Source organism: Oncorhynchus clarkii, chromosome 8, assembly GCF_045791955.1.
Source record: "Oncorhynchus clarkii lewisi isolate Uvic-CL-2024 chromosome 8, UVic_Ocla_1.0, whole genome shotgun sequence".
NCBI classification, from domain to species: Eukaryota; Metazoa; Chordata; class Actinopteri; order Salmoniformes; family Salmonidae; genus Oncorhynchus; species Oncorhynchus clarkii.
Window position 1 is genome coordinate 683,924 of NC_092154.1, and position 22,016 is coordinate 705,939.

The following is a 22,016-nucleotide window of genomic DNA, read 5'->3' on the forward strand; positions in this document are numbered from 1 at the left end:
CACAAAGGAATAACCTCAACCTATTTCCAAAGACTGGTGACATCCAGTGGAAGTGGTAGGAACTGCAAACAAATGCCTTAGAAATCTAGTTCCCCAATAAAAACATGTTTTTATTCTGAATGGTTAGTCCTCGAGGTTTTGCCTGCTACATAAGTTCTGTTATACTCACAGACATGATTCAAACAGTTTTAGAAACTTCAGAGTGTTTTCTATCCAAATCTACTAATAATATGCATATCTTATATTCTTGGCATGAGTAGCAGGAAGTTGAAATTGGGCACGCTATTTATCCAAAAGTGAAAATGCTGTCCCCTATCCCAAAGAGGTTGTGGAATGATGGATGGCGCTAAATACAGGGAAATTCTTGAGGGACACAAGTTTCAGTATTCCAGAGATTTGAGACTGGGACGGAGGTTCACCTTCCAGCAGGACAATGATCCTAAGCATACTGCTAAAGTAACACTCAAGTGGTTTAAGGGGAAACATTTAAATGTATTGAAATGGCCTAGTCAAAGCCCAGATCTCAATCTAATTGAGAATCTGTGGTATGACTTAAAGATTGCTGTACACCAGAGGAACCCATCCAACTTGAAGGAGCTGGAGCAGTTTTGCCTTGAAGAATGGGCAAAAATCCCAGTGGCCAGATGTGCCAAGCTTATAGAGACATACCCCTAGAGACTTGCAGCTGTAATTGCTGTAAAAGGTGGCTCTACAAAGCATTGACTTTTAGGGGGCGAGTAGTTATGCACGCTCATGGTTTCTGTTTTTTTGTCTTATTTCTTGCTTGATTCACAATAAAATATATTTTGTATCTTCAAAGTGGTATGCATGTTGTGTAAATCAAATGATACAAACCCCCCAAACATCCATTTTAATTCCAGGTTCTAAGGCAACAAAATAGGAAAAATGCCAAGGGGGTGAATACTTTCGCAAGCCGCAGTAGGTTCTTTCCTCAGTCAGTATTGTCGTCCCCAGTTGTGCAGAAGAGGCTCTTTGCAGTGTGCAACGTGTCGAACATGTCCGGAGGACTAGTGGAGGATACTCTACAACCAGTCAACCCAGCAAGCCAGCACAATGGTCCATTCAGGAACTTGCTCAGGTCAGCGATGCACATTTGTCCCTCCCGTATAAATATGACGGTTCCCCATCTAAATTCTGTGGCTTCCTACTTCAGTGCTCCATCTACTTTACACACCAGATGGGAGCCCCACCTCCGAGAGGTCCAAGGTTATAATGGGTGTGTTTGTAAACTCAATCTGGAGTGCGCTCTGGGCGTTCGTAAACTCAGAGCATTGTTTGATTGTCCGTTCATAAATTCTGAGAAGTTCACTCTTGGAGCGTTCAGAGTGCACACTGGACGCCCTGACCTCACAACAGCAGTCAAGCACCAAGCTAACTGGCTAACATTGGCTAGCTTGCTAGCTACTTCCACACAAAAATGAGGGAACAGCTCACTCTGACCATTTTACTCATCCTAGCAGAGCTGGTTAGGCTGTTTTTGGTGACTGCAACAGTGCTGCTAGCAACAATTTAATTGCGCTTTTTTTTTACCAACTTTTTAAAATTATGCTTTTTTTTGTTGCCAACCGGCCATATTCAAGGGGTGTTGAGCGTTTGTAAATTTGTCAGTTATTCTGTGCTCTGGCACCCTCAGACGAGTGTTCTGAAATTGGAGTAGTGACATCATGAACAGTCTATGGAAATGGTTACTTGCATAGTGGAGTATTTTTTTAGACACGTAGCTAGCTAAACAATGAACCATAATCCCAACTCATAATTTTACTACCCTGCATGAATCTGCAGGTAGCTAACCAAACAGGTTCAATTCAATGTTAGCTAGCTAGTTAACATTAGGCTATAACTAGCAATGCAAATGGCTCTGAGATATGAATAATATACACTGATCATACGCATAACGTTAGCTAGCGAGCCTGCCAGTTTACGTTAACTAGCTAGCTAACGGTACGCTTTCTGACAAAATTAGAAACGTGTAACTTTGGAAATGTAGCTAGCTAGACTATCTTATCTTGGGGCGGCAGGGTAGCCTAGTGGTTAGAGCGTTGGACTAGTAACCGGAAGGTTGCAAGTTCAAACCCCCAAGCTGGCAAGGTTCAAATCTGTCGTTCTGCCCCTGAGGCAGTTAACATGCAGTTAACCCACTGTTCCTAGGCCGTCATTGAAAATAAGGAACTCATCTATCTCATTATCTCAGCCAATCATGGCTAGCGGGAAGGTTCCTGACTTTTTCTGTGGCTAAACCAACTAGGCTTGTAGTTTAACAATTTTATTCGTATATACAGATGGCGTACAAGTTTGTTATTAAGGCACATGAAAGTTCACATTTTCCAGAATGCATTTCCGCCAAAAAAAGCATTTAGATTATTTAAAAAAAAGTTTACATATTGATTGATAAATAAATAAATAAAAGTTTACGTTCAAATGTCTTTCCTGTGAAGTAGTGCACTACATGCACCTAGGTTACTGAAATTAGTCAAAAATAATTATTTAACAGTTTTTACATTTTCATAGTGATTATTAGTAACTGGAATAACAAATATTCTTTACATCATCAACATATGAATTACTATAAAATGTAATGTATGACCTCTTATACCCAATATTATAGGCCCAGCTTTTGGAACTTTGGTTTTCATAGAAATGGCTACTATACTGTGAACACTACATCCTATGGATTTGGATACTGCCTTGAAGCGAAATATGTGCCGCTTTAGTAAAGATGTGATCAACACATGTTGATGATTTCATTCTTGTGCTGTTTGTAACTACACTGGTAGGTTAACTGATATCCTTAACCAGGGATTAGGCACTGGTTACTGTTTGAAACTTTTTCTTGAGGGCTTGATGAAAGCCAGTTAATATTTAGGTCATCCAGAAAATATACCTCTCTGTTGTAGATTCTAGTTCTGTTGTCTCTAGGACTATTTCCTATTCTTGCATTTTATGATGTCTGTGTGCATGTGTGTGTGTTTAGGTGTTTCTGTGTGGAGTGTGTGGATCTTTTGGTGGGTTTGGGTTCGGCGTCAGCTGCGATCAGAGAGGACCCCTGGAACTGCTACATGTGTGAAACACACAACACACACGGGTTACTTCGACGACGCGACGACTGGCCGTCACGACTACAGGTGTTCTTCGCTAACAACCATGAACAGGAATTTGTAAGTCAAAGGTCACGTAGAGATGTTTACATGTTTTAATGTGTTGGTCTAAAGCAGGGGTATCAAACTGGTCCCCCGTTCCACATAACTGGTTCCCCGTTCCACATAACTGGTCCCCCGTTCCACATAACTGGTCCCCCGTTCCACATAACTGGTCCCCCGTTCCACATAACTGGTCCCCCGTTCCGCATAACTGGTCCCCCGTTCCACATAACTGGTCCCCCAGTTCCACATATGTGACCGATCAGCTTGATTCAGTCTTATTTTGCAACAGTTTTTGTTTTACATTGGATGAAAGTAGAGTCTCAGAGCTAGAAAAGGGTATATCATACACTACAGTTGAGGAACAATGGGAAATTAATTCTGCTTTGAACGTTGATAAACTTGTAACCTTTTTTGAGAAAATTGCCTTTGAATGTTTTGGTGCCTACTGGAGAAGTCTTCTTTGTCTACACCCATTCAGCATTGTTCACACCCTCTTAAGCTTTAGCCCCACCCATTCAGCATTGTTCACACCCTCTTAAGCTTTAGCCCCACCCATTCAGCATTGTTCACACCCTCTTAAGCTTTAGCCCCACCCAGCCCTTTAAGGGTTGATCCGAGCGTTCTGTCCCAACAACAGCAGTCAAGCACCCAAGCTAACTGGCTAACGTTGGATAGCTTGCTAGCTACTTCCAGACAGAAATGAGAGAACAGCTCACTCTGACCATTTTATTCGCCCTAGCAGAGCTGGTTAAGTTGTTTTTATGTTATCCAGAGTGTTGGTGACTACAACTGTGCTGCTGGCAACAAACGTTTTTTTGCCAACTTTTACTGACACCGGCCATATTCAACAGGTGTTGAGCGTTTGTAAATTCAACAGTTATTCTGCGCTCTGACACACAGACGAGAGTGCTCTGAAATCAGAGTAGATAGCCAGTAGCTGTCGCAGTGACATCATTCATATTCTATTGAAATGGATACTTGCATAGTGGAGTCTTTTGTTATGACATGTAGCTAGCTAGCTAAGGTTAAATCTAGACTTGGTTCCCTCTATCGTAATCATTCATCTTTCACCCCAGCTGCCAAACTAACCCTGATTCAGATGACCATCCTACCCATGCTAGACACGTAATTTATAAATTGGCAGGTAGGGGTGCTCTCGAGCTGCTAGATGTGCTTTACCATTCGGCCAACAGATTTGCCACCAATGCTACTTATTGGACACATCACTGCACTCTATACACTGTAAACTGGTCATCTCTGTATACCTGTCGCAAGACCCACTGGTTGATGCTTATTTATAAAACCCTCTTAGTCCTCACTCCCTCCTATCTGAGATACCTACTGCAGCCCTCATCCTCCACATACAGTTGAAGTTGGAAGTTTACATACACTTAGGTTGGAGTCATTAAAAGTCATTTTTCAACCACTCTACAAATTTCTTGTTAACAAACTATAGTTTTGGCAAGTCGGTTAGGACATCTTCTTTGTATATGACACGAGTCATTTTTCCAACAATTGTTTACAGACAGATTATTTCACTTATAATTCACTGTATCACAATTCCAGTGGGTCAGAAGTTTACATACACTAAGTTGACTGTAGCTTTAAACAGCTTGGAAAATTCCAGAAAATTATGTCATGGCTTTAGAAGCTTCTGATAGGCTAATTGACATCAATTGAGTCAAACAATAGGACGCAAGTATAAACACCATGGGACACCATGGGACCACGCAGCCGTCATACTGCTTAGGAAGGAGACGTGTTCTGTCTCCTAGAGATGAACGTACTTTGGTGCGAAAAGTGCAAATCAATCCCAGAACAATAGCAAAGGACCTTGTGAATATGCTAGAGGAAACAGGTACAAAAGTAATCTATATCCACAGTAAAATGAGTCCTATATCGACATAACCTGAAAGGCCGCTCACCAAGGAAGAAGCCACTGCTCCAAAACCGCCAGAAAAAAGCCAGACTATGGTTTGCAACTGCACATGTGGACAAAGATCGGACTTTTTAGAGAAATATTCTCTGGTCTGATGAATTAAAAATAGACCTATTTGGCCATAATGACCATTTTTATGTTTGGAGGAAAAAGGGGGAGGCTTGCAAGCCAAAGAACACCATCCCAACCGTGAAGCACGTGGGTGGCAGCATCATGTTGTGGGGGTGTTTTGCTGCAGGAGGGACTGGTGCACTTCACAAAATAGATCACGAGGCAGGAAAATGATGTGGATATATTGAAGCAACATCTCAATACATCAGTTAAATCTTAGTCGCAAATGGGTCTTCCAAATGGACAATGACCCCAAGCATACTTCCAATGTTGTGGCAAAATGGCTTAAGGACAACAAAGGCAAGGTATTGGAGTGGCCTATAGCAAATTTGTGGGCAAAACTGAAAAAGTGTGTGCGAGCAAAGAGGCCTACAAACATGACTCAGTTACACCAGCTCTGTCAGGAGGAATGGGCCACAATTCACCCAAATTATTATGGGAAGCTTGTGGAAGGCTACCCAAAATGTTTGATCCAAGTTAAATAATTTAAAGGCAATGTTATCAAATACTAATTGAGTTTATGTAAACTTCTGACCAACTGGGAATGTGATGAAAGAAATAAAAGCTGAAATAAATCATTCTCTCTACTAGTATTCTGACATTTCACATTCTTAAAATAAAGTGGTGATCCTAACTGACCTAAGACAGGGAATTTTTACTAGGATTAAATGTCAGGAATTGTGAAAAACTGAGTTTAAATGTTTTTCGCGGAGGTGTATGTAAACTTCCGACTTCAACTGTATAACGCCTATTCTTCCAGTCACATTTTGTTAAAGGTCCCCAAAGCATCACATCTCTGGGTCGCTCCTCTTTTCAGTTCGCTGCAGCTAGCGACTGGAACAAGCTGGAACAAACACTCGAACTGGACAGTTTTATATCAATCTCTTCATTCAAAGACTCAATCATGGATTGACAGTTGTGGCTGCTTTGTGTGATGTATTGTTGTCTCTACCTTCTTGCCCTTTTTGCTGTTGTCTGTGCCCAATAATGTGTGTACCATGTTTTGTGCTGCTACCATGTTGTGCTGCTGCCATATTGTGTTGCTAGCATGCTGTGTTGTTGTCTTAGATCTCCCTTTATGTTGTGTTGTGTTGTGTTGTCGTGATGTGTGTGTTTTATTGTTTTATTTTTAATCCCAGCCATCGTCCACGCAGGAGGATTTTTGCCTGTTGGTAGGCAGTCATTGTAATAAGAATGTATTGTTAACTGGCTTGCCTAAATTGAATAAAGGTTAAATAAATAAAACATATTTAAAAAGCGTTAATCTGCAGGTAGCTAACCAACCAGGTTCAATGTTAGACAGCTAACATTAGGCTATAACTAGCCAAGGAAATGGCTCTGAGGTACGAATAATATTACTACACAGATCATCCACGTAATGTTAGCTAGCTAGCCAATCAGCTAACGTTATCTAGCTAGCTAACAGTACATTTTATCTTTAAATGAAAATGACTTTCTGACAAAATTAGAAACGTGTCATATCTGAAAATTTAGCTATCTAAACTATTTTACCCGTATTCATGGATGTACACTTCTCCCTCTCTGTCACGGTTGCCATGGTTGCCCTTAGTTTGAAGCAGGTGTTTTCTCCATTTCCTCACACTCTAAAAGTGGAGAGCAACACTTATGCAGTTCTACTAAGCAAAAAAAAAAAATGTAAGCAGCGTTAGACAGGATGACCTATTTTCTGTTTGTACAGCTTGCTTGGCCCGTTGTGTCAAGTCACTCTGGTTCACACTGATCGTGTGCAATGCCATAAGAATAATCTTAAACTTTAGCCCCCCACCCAAACTCTGATCATTTTGCTCGCCCTAGCAGAGCTGGTTAGCCTGTTTTCATGTTATCCAGGGCGTTGGTGACTGTAACTGTGATCCTGGCAACAATTTAATAAACTTTTATGCCGACGTTTACTGACAACGGCCATATTCAACGGGTGTTGAGTGTTCGTAAATTCATCAGTTATTCTGCATTCTGGCACAGTCAGACGAGAGTGTTCTGAAACACTTGTTGCAGTGACATTCTATTGAAATGGATACTTGCATACTGGAGTCTTTTGTTAAGTTTTACTACACAATACATTTTTAAAAAGCTGCGTTAGACAGGATTACCTACACATGCTGACCAACTCAAATAGACAGAAGCATGCTATATGGCAGACCAATCCTAACTCATCTCTCGGCATGTCCAGCCCACTCATTATCTCAGCCAATCATTGCTAGTGGGAAGGTTGCTGACTTTTTCGGTGGCTAAATCAACTAGGTTCATAATTTAACAATTGTATTTACAGATGGCATTCAAGTCTGTTATTAAAACACACAAAAGTTCACATGTTCCAGAAGGCATTTCTGATAAAAAAAACGTTTACTTTCAAATGGCTCTCCTGTGAATTAGCGAGTAGTTTCATAAATTTGGTTTCCAACAACTACCTGGCACACTTGCTGATTAGTTGCATAGTTGAGTAAGGTGTGCGTGGAACGGGGAACCAGTTATGTGTTCAGATATGTGGAACGGGGAACCAGTTATGTGGAACGGGGAACCAGTTTGATACCCCTGCTTTAGACCAACACATTAAAACATGTAAACATCTCTAAATGTTTTATGGCTGAGGATCACAAGGATGACATTGAATCCCTCCCCCCTCTCAAACCTCTTCTAGGAGGCAGCCAGGTTGTACCCTCCTGTAGCAGCTGAGAGGAGACAGCCAATCAGAGTCCTCTCTCTGTTCGACGGTATCGCCACAGGTCAGAACACCAGTGTGTGTGTGTGTGTGTGTGTGTGTGTGTGTGTGTGTGTGTGTGTGTGTGTGTGTGTGTGTGTGTGTGTGTGTGTGTGTGTGTGTGTGTGTGTGTGTGTGTGTGTATGTTTTTGTGTAATTAAAAAAATATATATATATATTTTTATATATGTATATGTGTCTTTAATGTATCTGTGTGTGTGTGTGTGTGTGTAGGTCTGTTGGTGCTCAGGGACCTAGGTATTCAGGTGGACAGGTACGTGGCTTCAGAGGTGTGTGAGGATTCTATCACCGTGGGGATCGTACGTCACCATGGTTCCATCATGTATGTTGGAGACGTACGCAACGTCACGCGCAAACACGTGAGTCTTCTCTCTTCTCTCCTGTTCTGCTCTCCTCCTTTCCTTCCCTCCTCCTCTTCTCCTCTCCTCCGCCACTTCTCTCCTCTTCTTCCAACTTCCTCTTCTCCTCCTCTTTCCTCCTCTTTTCCTCTCCTCCCCTCCTCCTCCTCTTCCCTCCTCTTTCCTCCTCTGCTTCATCTGACCACTTTTTTATTGACAGAGTAACTGGTGCTTCCTGCTTTAATTTTTGCTTGTAAGCAGGAATCAGGAGGATATAATTATGGTCAGATTTTCCAAATGGAGGGTGAGAGAGCTTTGTATGCGTCTCTGTGTGTGGAGTAAAGTTTTTTTTCCCCTCTGGTTGCACATTTAACATGCTGGTAGAAATCAGGTAAAACGGATTTAAGTTTCCCTGTATTAAAGCCCCCGGCCACTAGGAGTGCCGCCTCTGGATGAGCGTTTTCCTCTTTGCTTATGGCGGAATACAGCTCATTTGGTGCGGTTTTAGTGCCAGCCTCTGACTGAGGTGGTATGTGAACAGCTGCGAAAAATACAGATGAAAACTCTCTAGGTAAATAGTGTGGTCTACAGCTTATCATGAGATACTCTACCTCAGGTGAGCAAAACCTTGAGACTTCCTTAGATATCGTGCACCAGCTGTTGTTTACAAATATACATAGACCGTCACCCCTTGTCTTACCAGAGGCTGCTGTTCTATCCTGCCGATACAGTGTAAAACCCGCCAGCTGTATGTTATTCTTGTCCGACTCATTAAAGAGAAATTCTTCTTTCAGTCCAAGGTGAGTAATCTTGTGATTTCCAGAAACTATTTTTGGTCATAAGAGATGGTAGCAGCAACATTATGTACAAAATAAATTACAAATAATGCGGAAAAACAAACAAAAGAGCACGGTTGGTTAAGAGTCAATAAAACGGCAGCCATCCCCTCTGGCGCCATCTTTACATTCTCACTATGGAAACAGGAGGTAGACTAGTGTCCTGTCCAGGGGGTGTCCTGTACATCACGCTGTCTCACTATGGAAACAGGAGGTAGACTAGTGTCATGTCCAGGGGGTGTCCTGTACATCAAGCTGTCTCACTACAGAAACAGGACACAGACTAGTGTCCTGTGGTCTGGTTCAGACTAAGCTACTGACTGAACACCATACTTTCTGTCTGTAGATCCAGGACTGGGGTCCGTTTGACCTGGTGATTGGAGGAAGTCCCTGTAATGATCTGTCCATCGTCAACCCCGCCAGGAAGGGACTCTTCGGTGGGTGTGTCTCACATTTCATCAGTATCTTCCTGTGAAATGTCCCTCATAATAAAGTCTGTGTCCACCCCACAGAGGGTACTGGACGGCTGTTCTTTGAGTTTTACCGGCTGCTCCATGAGGCCCGTCCCAAACCAGACGACCACCGACCATTCTTCTGGCTCTTTGAGAACGTCGTTGCCATGGGGATCAGCGACAAGAGAGACATCTCACGATTCCTCGAGGTACACACACATGCACGCACACACATTAATGTTGATTGGGCATTTGCTCTAGAGCAGGGATGGGCAACTGGTGATATGGTGATATGCGGCCTTCAGATCAATCCCCCCCCCTCTCCCACCAAAGAATAACTCAGTCGGGGTCTGAACTTACTGTTGCATCAATCAATAGAATAAATGTGGTTGTGCATTAGCAGTTTTTCTCTTTTTATGTCAGTCACTGATAGTCACTCAATTAGCAAATCAATTAACAGAAGATGAATGCGCAAGTAGAGATACCTGGGTGCAAAGAAGCAAAATAAATACAGTATGGGAAGAGGTAGTTGGATGGGCTATTTACAGATGAGCTATGTACAGGTGCAATGATCTGTGAGCTGCTCTGACAGCTGGTGCTTGAAGCTAGTGAGGGAAATATGAGTCTCCAGCTTCAGTGATTTTCGCAGTTTGTTCCAGTCATTGGCAGCAGAGAACTGGAAGAAAAGGAGGAATTGGCTTTGGGGGTGACCAGAGAGATATACCTGCTGGAGCGCGTGGGTGCTGCTATGGTGACCAGTGAACTGATATAAGGCAGGGCTTTACCTAGCAAAGACTTGTAGATGACCTGGAGCCAGTGGGTTTGGCGACGAGTATGAAGTAAGGGCCAGCCAACGAGAGTGTACAGGTCGCAGTGGTGGGTAGTATATGGGGCTTTGGTGACAAAACGGATGGCACTGTGATAGACTTTCATCCAATTTGTTGAGTAGAGTGTTGGAGGCTATTTTGTAAATGACATCCCCGAAGTCAAGGATCGGTAGGATGGTCAGTTTACGAGGGTATGTTTGGCAGTATGAGTGAAGGATTCTTTGTTGCAAAATAGGAAGCCGATTCTAGATTTAATTTTGGATTGGAGATGTAGTAGTGACTCTAGTGACTCCCCATCCCGCATGCGGGAGCGTAATCATCGCCTGGCACTCATTTAGTATAACGCAACGGACATAAATATCCCTAGAAAATATTCCTATTCATGAAAATCACAAATGAAATATATTGAGACACAGCTTAGCCTTTTGTTAATCACCCTGTCATCTCAGATTTTCAAAATATGCTTTACAGCCAAAGCTAGACATAGCATTTTGTCCAGCTAGCAGCAGGTAACTTGGTCACGGAAATCAGAAAAGCAATCAAATTATATAGTTTACCTTTGATGAGCTTTGGATGTTTTCACTCACAAGACTCCCAGTTAGATAGCAAATGTTCCTTTTTTCCAAAAATATTATTTTTGTAGGCGAAATATGTTCTTCACGTTTGTCTAAGAAATCGCCCGGAAATTGCAGTCACGAAAACGGCTAAAAATATTCCAAATTAGCTCCATAATATCGACAGAAACATGGCAAACGTTGTTTATAATCGGTAGTTTTTCAAATATCTATTCGATAATATATCCATCGGGACAATTCGTTTTTCAGTAGGACCGATTGGAGTAATGGCTACCTCTGTATTTTACGCGAGAATCTCTCTGGCAGCATCAGGTGACCAGTTGCGCAATGTAGCCGCTTACGGGTATTCTTCAACATAAATGCATAAAACTACGTCACAATGCTGTGGACACCTTGGGGAATACGGAGAAAAAGTAATCTGGTTGATAGCCCATTCACTGCTCAATAGGGACTCATTGGAATGCAGCGCTTTCAAAACATGGGGCACTTCCGGATTGGATTGCAACATCAGTTCTGTTATACTCACAGACAATATTTTTACAGTTTTGGAAACATTAGAGTGTTTTCTATCCTAAGCTGTCAATTATATGCATATTCTAGCATCTTGTCCTGACAAAATATCCTGTTTACCACGGGAACGTTTTTTTCCCAAAAATGAAAATACTGCCCCCTAGTCACAACAGGGAAATAAAAAAAACGTTCCCGTGGTAAACAGGATATTTTGTCAGGACAAGATGCTAGAATATGCATATAATTGACAGCTTAGGATAGAAAACACTAATGTGAGTCTGGAAGGAGAGTTTACAGTCTAACCAGACACCTAGGTGTTTGTAGTTGTCCACATATTCTAAGTCAGAACCATCCAGAGTAGTGATGCTGGACGGGCGGGCAGGTGCGGGCAGCCATCGGTTGAAGAGCATGCATTTAGTTTTACTTGCATTTAAGAGCAGTTGGAGGCCACGGAAGGAGAGTTGTATGGCATTGAAGCACATCTGGAGGTTAGTTAACAAGGTGTCCAAAGAAGGGCCAGAAGTATACAGAATGGTGTCGTCTACGTAGAGGTGGATCTGAGAATCACCAGCAACAAGAGCGACATCATTGACGTCTGTGGGGCGTTGCTGCCCCCATTTGGCCATGAGAGGTACATAATGTATTCATTGTTGTCTGTGGAGTGTTGCTGAGGACATTACTGTCTAACTGTGTGTGTTTTCCAGTGTAACCCAGTGATGATCGATGCCAAAGAAGTGTCTGCTGCTCACCGCGCCAGATACTTTTGGGGAAACCTGCCGGGCATGGGGCGGTAAGACACACTGAATCAGAATAACCAGAATAATGATGAAAGAGCAGTGTAACAGTAATCATGTCTATGTCCAGTCCTCTCACAGCCATGGTGAATGATAGATTGGAACTACAAGACTGTCTGGAGCACGGACGCACAGCCAAGGTAACGCGTCTGTGTGTATGAACAGAAATAGGACTCCAGTGAATAATCTTGTATTGCTGCACGAACGTTTCCGGTATGAGCCCTTCTTTAGCATGCAAGGCAATTGCAATCAACGTCACAACAACTATACTACACAGGTGGCATGATTCTAAATTCCCTGTAAGTATTGGCCCATCAAGAGATCCCAACAGAGAGAGCTGTGGAGGTGACAGTCTAATACAGACACACAATTGCATTACATTATGATGTAATTACCTAAATGTTTGGCCTATTTAGAACCTACTACCAAAAACCTACGGTCCTATTTCAAGGTCGATCATACACTACATGACCAAAAGTATGTGTACACTTGCCCGTCGAACATCTCATTCTAAAAACAGATTAGGGGTCATTAATATGGAAAATTAATTAAATTAAGTCATTAATATGGAGTTAATATGGAGTTGGTCCCCCCTTTGCTGCTATAACAGCATCCACTCTTCTGGGAAGGCTTTCCACTAGATGTTGGGACATTGCTGCGGGGACTTGCTTCCATTCAGCCACAAGAGCATTAGTTAGGTAGGGCACTGATGTTGGCCGATTTGGCCTGGCTCACAGTCGGCGTTCCAATTAATCCCAAAGGTGTTCAATAGGGTTGAGGTCAGGTCAGGTCAGGTCTCTGTTCAGGCCAGTCAAGTTCTTCCACACCAATCACACCGATCTCAACAAATAGTTTCTGTATGGACCTCGCTTTGTGCACGGGGGCATTGTCATGCTGAAACAGGATAGGACGTTCCCCAAAATGTTGTATATCTCCTGTAGTGTTCCTGGAACTTTTATTATGCACGTAAGACCAAACGTCAAGACAAAGATATGTGAGCATAAGAGCTCCATTCACAACCATGATGAAAAATCACCTGTTACCAGGTATTTCAACAACCATGATGAAAAATCACCTGTTACGAGGTATTTCAACAACCATGATGAAAAATCACCTGTTACCAGGTATTTCAACAACCATGATGAAAAATCACCTGTTACCAGGTATTTCAACAACCATGATGAAAAATCACCTGTTACCAGGTATTTCAACCGCCAAAATCATGATGGTAAATCACCTGTTGCCAGGCATCAAGAGCATCCTAACGGGTTTCATCACTGCCTGGTGTGGCAACTGCTCGGCCTCCGACCACAAGGCTCTACAGAGGGTAGTGCATACGGCCCTGTACATCACCTGGGCTAAGCTTCCTGCCATCCAGGACCTATACCAGGCGGTGTCAGAGGAAGGCCCTAAAAATTGTCATGGACTCCAGCCATCCTAGTCATAGACTCTTCTCTCTGCTACCGCACGGCAAGCGGTACCGGAGCACCAAGTCTAGGTCCAAGAGGCTTCTAAACAGCTTCTAACCCCAGGCCATAAGACCCCTGAACATCTAATCAAATGGCCACCCAGACTATTTGTATTACCCCCCCGCACCCTCTTCTGCGCTGCTGCTACTCTGTTATTATCTATGGATAGTCACTTTAATAACTCTACCTACATGTACATATTACCTCAATTACCTCGACACTGGTGCCCCCGCATATTGACTCTATACCGGTACCCCCTGTATATAGCCTCCACATTGACTCTGTACTGGTACCCCCTGTATTTAGCCTCCACATTGACTCTGTACCGGTACCCCCTGTATATAGCCTCCACATTGACTCTGTACCGGTACCCCCTGTATATAGCCTCCACATTGACTCTGTATCGGTACCCCCTGTATATAGCCTCCACATTGACTCTGTACCGGTACCCCCTGTATAAAACCTCCACATTGACTCTGTACCGGTACCCCCTGTATATAGCCTCCACATTGACTTTGTACCGTAACACCATGTATATAGCCTCCACATTGACTCTGTATCGTAACACCCTGTATATAGCCTCCACATTGACTCTGTATCGTAACACCCTGTATATAGCCTCCACATTGACTCTGTACCGTAATACCCTGTATATAGCCTCCACATCGACTCTGTACCTGTACCCCCTGTATATAGCCTCCACATTGACTCTGTACCGGTACCCCCTGTATAGCCTCCACATTGACTCTGTACCGTAATACCCTGTCTATAGCCTCCACATTGACTCTGTACCGTAATACCCTGTATATAGTCTCCACATTGACTCAGTACCGTAACACCCTGTATTTAGCCTCCACATTGACTTTGTACCGGTACCCCCTGTCTATAGCCTCCACATTGACTCTGTACCGTAATACCCTGTATATAGTCTCCACATTGACTCAGTACCGTAACACCCTGTATATAGCCTCCACATTGACTCTGTACTGGTACCCCCTGTATATAGCCTCCACATCGACTTTGTACCGTAACACCCTGTATATAGCCTCCACATTGACTCTTTACCGCTACACCCTGTATATAGCCTCCACATTGACTCTGTACCGGTACCCCCTGTATATAGTCTCCACATTGACTCAGTACCCGTAACACCCTGTATATAGCCTCCACATTGACTCTGTACTGGTACCCCCTGTATATAGCCTCCACATTGACTCTGTACCGTAATACCCTGTATATAGCCTCCACATCGACTCTGTACCTGTACCCCCTGTATATAGCCTCCACATTGACTCTGTACCGGTACCCCCTGTATAGTCTCCACATTGACTATGTACAGGTACCCCCTGAATATAGTCTCCACATTGACTCTGTACCGGTACCCCCTGTATATAGTCTCCACATTGACTATGTACAGGAACCCCCTGTATATAGTCTCCACATTGACTCTGTACCGGTACCCCCTGTATATAGTCTCCACATTGACTCTGTGTTTACATTCCTGTTAGTGAGCATTTCTCCTTTACCAAAATAATCCATCCACCTGACAGGTGTGGCATATCCAGAAGCTGATTGAACAGCATGATCATTACACAGGTGCACCTTGTGCTGGGGACAATAAAAGGCCACTCTAAAATGTGTAGTTTTGTCACACAACACAATGCCACAGATGTCTCAAGTTTTGAGGGAAGGTGCAACTGGCATGCTGACTGCAGGAATGTCCACCAGAGCGGTTGCCAGATAATTTAATGTTAATTTCTCTATCATAAACTGCCTCCAACATCGTTTGAGAGAATTTGGTAGTACGTCCAACCAGCCTCACAACCGCAGAACATGTGTTTTGCGTTGTGTGGGTGAGCGGTTTGCTGATTGATGTCAACGTTGTGAACAGGGTGCCCTATGGTGGCGGTGGTGTTATGGCATGAACAGTCATGGACGGACAACGAACACAATTGCATTTTATCGATGGCAATTGAATGCACAGAAATACAGTGACGAGATCCTGAGACCCATTGTGAGGCCCATTTAGTTTTTAAATGTATGTGACCAACAGATGCATATCTGTATTCCCAGTCATGTGAAATCCATAGATTAGGGCCTAATGATTTTATTTCAATTGACTGATTTCCTCATATCAACTGTAATTCAGAAAAATCATTGACATGTTGTGTTAATATTTTTGTTCAGTAGATCTTTATTTGATTGCCATGTTTCCCCCACAGCTCTCTCTGCTGGGATCCCATGATTGGGCCAGTACTGACTGGGAATGTTTCATGATGCCCACCTGTGAGGTCTGGTTGTTGTGACAGTGATAGCCATTGAAGAAGGGCTCATACCCCTAACGTTCATGAGGCAATACATTTATTCACTGTAGTGCTGTCCTATTTCTGTTCTTTGGGTTATATTTGGGACAGGTAAAAGTGAGTGTGGGTCCCCTCCTGAACAGAACCCTGTATTTATCTGTTGTAGTTTGGGAAGGTGCGTACAATAACAACGCGTTCTAACTCAGTGAAGCAGGGGAAGGATCAACACTTCCCTGTTTACATGGACAACAAGGAGGACATACTCTGGTGTACTGAGATGGAGAGGTAACCCCTGACCCCTGACCTAACTATATTGAGATGGAAAGGTAACTCCTGACCCCTAACCAAACTATACTGAGATGGAAAGGTAACCCTTGACCCCTGATCTAACTATACTGAGATGAAGAGCTAACCCCTGACTCCTAACCTAACTTAACCTAACTATACTGAGATGGAGAGGTAACCCCTGACCCCTAATCTAACAAAATACTAAGATGGAGAGGTAAGCCCTGACCCCTAACCTAGCTCTACTGAGATGGAAAGGTAACCCTTGACCCCTAATCTAACAAAATACTGAGATGGAGAGGTAACCCCTGACCCCTAACCTAGCTCTACTGAGATGGAAAGGTAACCCTTGACCCCTAATCTAACAAAATACTGAGATGGAGAGGTAACTCCTGACCTAACTATACTGAGATTGAAAGGTAACCCTTGACCCCTAATCTAACAAAATACTGAGATGGAGAGGTAACCCCTGACCCCTAATCTAACAAAATACTGAGATGGAGAGGTAACCCTTGACCCCTAATCTAACAAAATACTGAGATGGAGAGGTAACCCCTGACCCCTAACCTAGCTCTACTGAGATGGAAAAGTAACTCTTGACCCCTAATCTAACAAAATACTGAGATGGAAAGGTAACTTCTGACCCCTAACCTAACTATACTGAGATGGAGAGGTAACCCCAGACCCCTGACCTAACTATACTGAGATGGTGAGGTAACCGCTGACCCCTAACCTAACTAAACTGAGATGGTGAGGTATCCCCTGACCCCTGACCTAACTATACTGAGATGGAGAGGTAAGCCCTGACCCCCAAACTAACTGTACTGAGATGGAGAGGTAACCCCTGACCCCTGACCTAACTATACTGAGATGGAGAGATAACCTCTGACCCCTGACCTAACTATACTGAGATTGAAAGGTAACCCCTGACCCCTAACCAAACTATCCTGAGATGGAAAGGTATCTCCTGACCCCTGACCTAACTATACTGAGATGGAGAGGTTACCCCTGAACCCCAACCTATCTATACTGAGATGGAGCGGTAACCCCTGACCCCTGACCTAACTATACTGAGATGGTGAGGTAACCCCTGACACCTGACCTAACTATACTGAGATGGAGAGGTAACCCCTGACCCCTGACCTAACTATACTGAGATTGAAAGGTAACCCCTGACCCCTAACCAAACTATCCTGAGATGGAAAGGTATCTCCTTACCCCTGACCTAACTATACTGAGATGGAGAGGTTACCCCTGAACCCCAACCTATCTATACTGAGATGGAGCGGTAACCCCTGACCCCTGACCTAACTATACTGAGATGGTGAGGTAACCCCTGACCCCTAACCTAACTAAACTGAGATGGTGAGGTAACCCCTGACCCCTGACCTAACTATACTGAAATGGAGAGGTAACCCCTGACCTAACTATACTGAGATGGAGAGGTAACCTCTGACCCCTGACCTAACTATACTGAGATGGTGAGGTAACCCCTGACCCCTAACCTAACTAAACTGAGATGGTGAGGTAACCCCTGACCCCTGACCTAACTATACTGAAATGGAGAGGTAACCCCTGACCTAACTATACTGAGATGGAGAGGTAACCTCTGACCCCTGACCTAACTATACTGAGATGGTGAGGTAACCCCTGACCCCTAACCTAACTAAACTGAGATGGTGAGGTAACCCCTGACCCCTGACCTAACTATACTGAAATGGAGAGGTAACCCCTGACCTAACTATACTGAGATGGAGAGGTAACCTCTGACCCCTGACCTAACTATACTGAGAAGGAAAGGTAACCCCTGACCAAACTATATTGAGATGGAGAGGTAACTCCTGACCTAACTATACTGAGATGGAGAGGTAACCCATGACCCCTGACCTAACTATCTTGAGATGGAAAGGTAACCCCTGACCCCTAACCTAACTAAACTGAGATGGTGAGGTAACCCCTGACCCCTGACCTAACTATACTGAGATGGTGAGGTAACCCCTGACCCCTAACCTAACTAAACTGAGATGGTGAGGTGACCCCTACCTAACTATACTGAGATGGAGAGGTAACCCCTGAACCCTGACCTAACTATACTGAGATGGATAGGTAACCCCTGACCCCTGACCTAACTATACTGAGATTGAAAGGTAACCCCTGACCTCTGACCTAACTATACTGAGATGGTGAGGTAACCCCTGACCCCTAACCTAACTATACTGAAATGGAGAGGTAACCCCTGACCTAACTATACTGAGATGGAGAGGTAACCCCTGACCTAACTATACTGAGGTAAGATTAGGGAGGTAAGGCAATAAATAGTCCATATTGGCGAAATAACTACAATTTAGCATTAACACGGGAGTGATAGGTGTGCAGATGATGATGTGGGATACTGGGGTCAAAAATAAATAACAATATGGGGATGTGGTAGTTGGGTGGGTGGGCTATTTACAGATGGGCTGTGTACAGATACTCAACTGGTCCAAAGAAGGCCATTTTTATTGCTTCTTTAATCAGAACAACAGTTTTCAGCAGTGCTAACATAATTGCAAAAGGGTTTTCTAATGATCAATTAGCCTTTTAAAATTATAAACTTGGATTAGCTAACACAACGTGTCATTGGAACACAAGAGTGATGGTTGCTGATAATGGGCCTCTATACTTCTATGTACAGTGGGGCAAAAAAAGTATTTAGTCAGCCACCAATTGTGCAAGTTCTCCCACTTAAAAAGATGAGAGAGGCCTGTAATTTTCATCATAGGTACACTTCAACTATGACAGACAAAATGAGAAAAAAATTACAGAAAATCACATTGTAGGATTTTTAATGAATTTATTTGCAAATTATGGTGGAAAATAAGTATTTGGTCACCTACAAACAAGTAAGATTTCTGGCTCTCACAGACCTGTAACTTCTTCTTTAAGAGGCTCCTCTGTCCTCCACTCGTTACCTGTATTAATGGCACCTGTTTGAACTTGTTATCAGTATAAAAGACACCTGTCCACAACCTCAAACAGTCACACTCCAAACTCCACTATGGCCAAGACCAAAGAGCTGTCAAAGGACACCAGAAACAAAATTGTAGACCTGCACCAGGCTGGGAAGACTGAATCTGCAATAGGTAAGCAGCTTGGTTTGAATAAATCAACTGTGGGAGCAATTATTAGGAAATGGAAGACATACAAGACCACTGATAATCTCCCTCGATCTGGGGCTCCACGCAAGATCTCACCCCTAAAATGATCACAAGAACAGTGAGCAAAAATCCCAGAACCACAGAGGGGGACCTAGTGAATGACCTGCAGAGAGCTGGGACCAAAGTAACAAAGCCTACCATCAGTAACACACTACGCCGCCAGGGACTCAAATCCTGCAGTGCCAGACGTGTCCCCATGCTTAAGCCAGTACATGTCCAGGCCCGTCGGAAGTTTGCTCGAGAGCATTTGGAAGAAGATTGGGAGAATGTCATATGGTCAGATGAAGCCAAAATATAACTTTTTGGTAAAAACTCAACTCGTCGTGTTTGGAGGACAAAGACTGCTGAGTTGCATCCAAAGAACACCATACCTACTGTGAAGCATGGGGGTGGAAACATCATGCTTTGGGGCTGTTTTTTTGCAAAGGGACCAGGACGACTGATCCGTGTAAAGGAAAGAATGAATGGGGCCATGTATCGTGAGATTTTGAGTGAAAACCTCCTATCAGCAAGGGCATTGAAGATGAAACGTGGCTGGGTCTTTCAGCATGACAATGATCCCAAACACATCGCCCGGGCAACGAAGGAGTGGCTTCGCAAGAAGCATTTCAAGGTCCTGGAGTGGCCTAGCCAGTCTCCAGATCTCAACCCCATAGAAAATCTTTGGAGGGAGTTGAAAGTCTGTGTTGCCCAGCAACAGTCCCAAAACATCACTGCTCTAGAGGAGATCTGCATGGAGGAATGGGCCAAAATATCAGCAACAGTGTGTGAAAACCTCGTGAAGACTTACAGAAAACGTTTGACCTCTGTCATTGCCAACAAAGGGTATATAACAAAGTATTGAGATAAACTTTTGTTATTGACCAAATACTTATTTTCCACCATAATTTACAAATAAATTCACAGGGAAACAGGGAAACAGGATGGACAACTGATTGTTCTCGCAGTGGCAGACCACGTGTAACAACACCTGCACAGGATTGCTACATCTGAACATCACACCTGCGGGACAGGTACAAGATGGCAACAACCACTGCCCGAGTAACACCAGGAACGCACAATCCCTCCATCAGTGCTCAGACTGTCCGCAATAGGCTGAGAGAGGCTGGACTGAGGACTTGTGGGCCTGTTGTATGACAGGTCCTCACCAGACATCACCGGCAACAATGTTGCCTATGGGCACAAACCCACCGTCGCTGGACCAGACAGGACTGGCAAAAAGTGCTCTTCACTGACGAGTCACGGTTTTGTCTCCCCAGGAGTGATGGTCGGATTCGCGTTTATCGTCGAAGGAATGAGCGTTACACCGGGGCCTGTATTCTGGAGCAGGATCGATTTGGAGGTGGAGGGTCCGTCATGGTTTGAGGCGGTGTGTCACAGCATCATCGGACTGAGCTTGCAAGCAATCTCAATGCTGTGCGTTACAGGGAAGACATCCTCCTCCGTCATGTGGTACCCTTCCGGCAGGCTCATGCTGGCATGACCCTTCAGCATGACAATTCCACCAGCCATACTGCTCGTTCCGTGCGTGATTTCCTGCAAGACAGGAATGTCAGTGTTCTTCCATGGCCAGCGAAGAGCCCGGATCTCAATCCCATAGAGCACATCTGGGACATATTGGATCGGAGGGTGAGGGCTAGGGCCATTCCCCCCAGAAATGTCTGGGAACTTGCAGGTGCCTTGGTGGAAGAGTGGGGTAACATCTCACAGCAAGAACTGGCCAATCTGGTGTAGTCCATGAGGAAGAGATGCACTGCAGTACTTAATGCAGCTGGTGGCCACACCAGATACTGACTGTTACTTTTGATTTTGACCCCCCCCCCTTTGTTCAGGGACACATGATTAAATTTATGTTAGTCACATGTCTGTGGAACTTGTTCAGTTTATGTCTCAGTTGTTGAATCTTGTTATGTTTACACAAATATTTACACGTTAAGTTTGCTGAAGATAAACGCAGTTGACAGTGAGAGGACATTTCTTTTTTGGCTGAGTTTACATATATATACACACACAAGTTTGTGAACTGTTACAAATTAGCGGATTCAGCTTTTTTTATATACACTCGTTGCTCACGTATATAGAATTGAGCACACAGCCTTGCAATCTCCATAGACAAGCATTGTCAGTAGAATGGCCTTACTAAAGAGCTCAGTGACTTTCAACATGGTCCCATCATGGGATGCCATCTTTCCAACAAGCCAGTTCATCATATTTCTGCCCTGCTAGAGCTGTCCTGGTCAACTGTAAGTGCTGTTATTTTTTATGTGGAAATGTGTAGGAGCAACAACGGCTCAGCCGCAAAGTGGTAGGCCACACAAGCTCACAGAACGAGACCTTCGAGTGCTGAAATGCACAGCGCGTAAAAATCGTCTGTCCTTGGTTGCAACAATCACTTTCGAGTTCCAAACTGTCTCTGGAAGCAATGCCAACACAAGAACTGTTCTTCTCCATCCAACCTCACTGAGCTCGAGCTGTTTTGCAA

General features: G+C 43.8%; 1 protein-coding gene across 3 annotated transcripts in view; it reads left to right on the top strand.

Annotated features, from left to right (window-relative positions):
- The window catches only part of LOC139414864 (DNA (cytosine-5)-methyltransferase 3A-like), a 76,447-nt gene that overhangs the window by 50,870 nt on the left and 3,561 nt on the right, over positions 1 to 22,016 (top strand). For all 3 annotated transcript variants that reach the window (XM_071162445.1, XM_071162446.1, XM_071162444.1), the window contains 8 exons: positions 2,993 to 3,176; positions 7,868 to 7,952; positions 8,162 to 8,307; positions 9,469 to 9,559; positions 9,635 to 9,783; positions 12,191 to 12,276; positions 12,351 to 12,420; positions 16,219 to 16,337. In XM_071162445.1, coding sequence (XP_071018546.1) covers positions 2,993 to 3,176; positions 7,868 to 7,952; positions 8,162 to 8,307; positions 9,469 to 9,559; positions 9,635 to 9,783; positions 12,191 to 12,276; positions 12,351 to 12,420; positions 16,219 to 16,337 — 930 coding nt within the window. The remainder of the gene's footprint in view (positions 1 to 2,992; positions 3,177 to 7,867; positions 7,953 to 8,161; positions 8,308 to 9,468; positions 9,560 to 9,634; positions 9,784 to 12,190; positions 12,277 to 12,350; positions 12,421 to 16,218; positions 16,338 to 22,016) is intronic.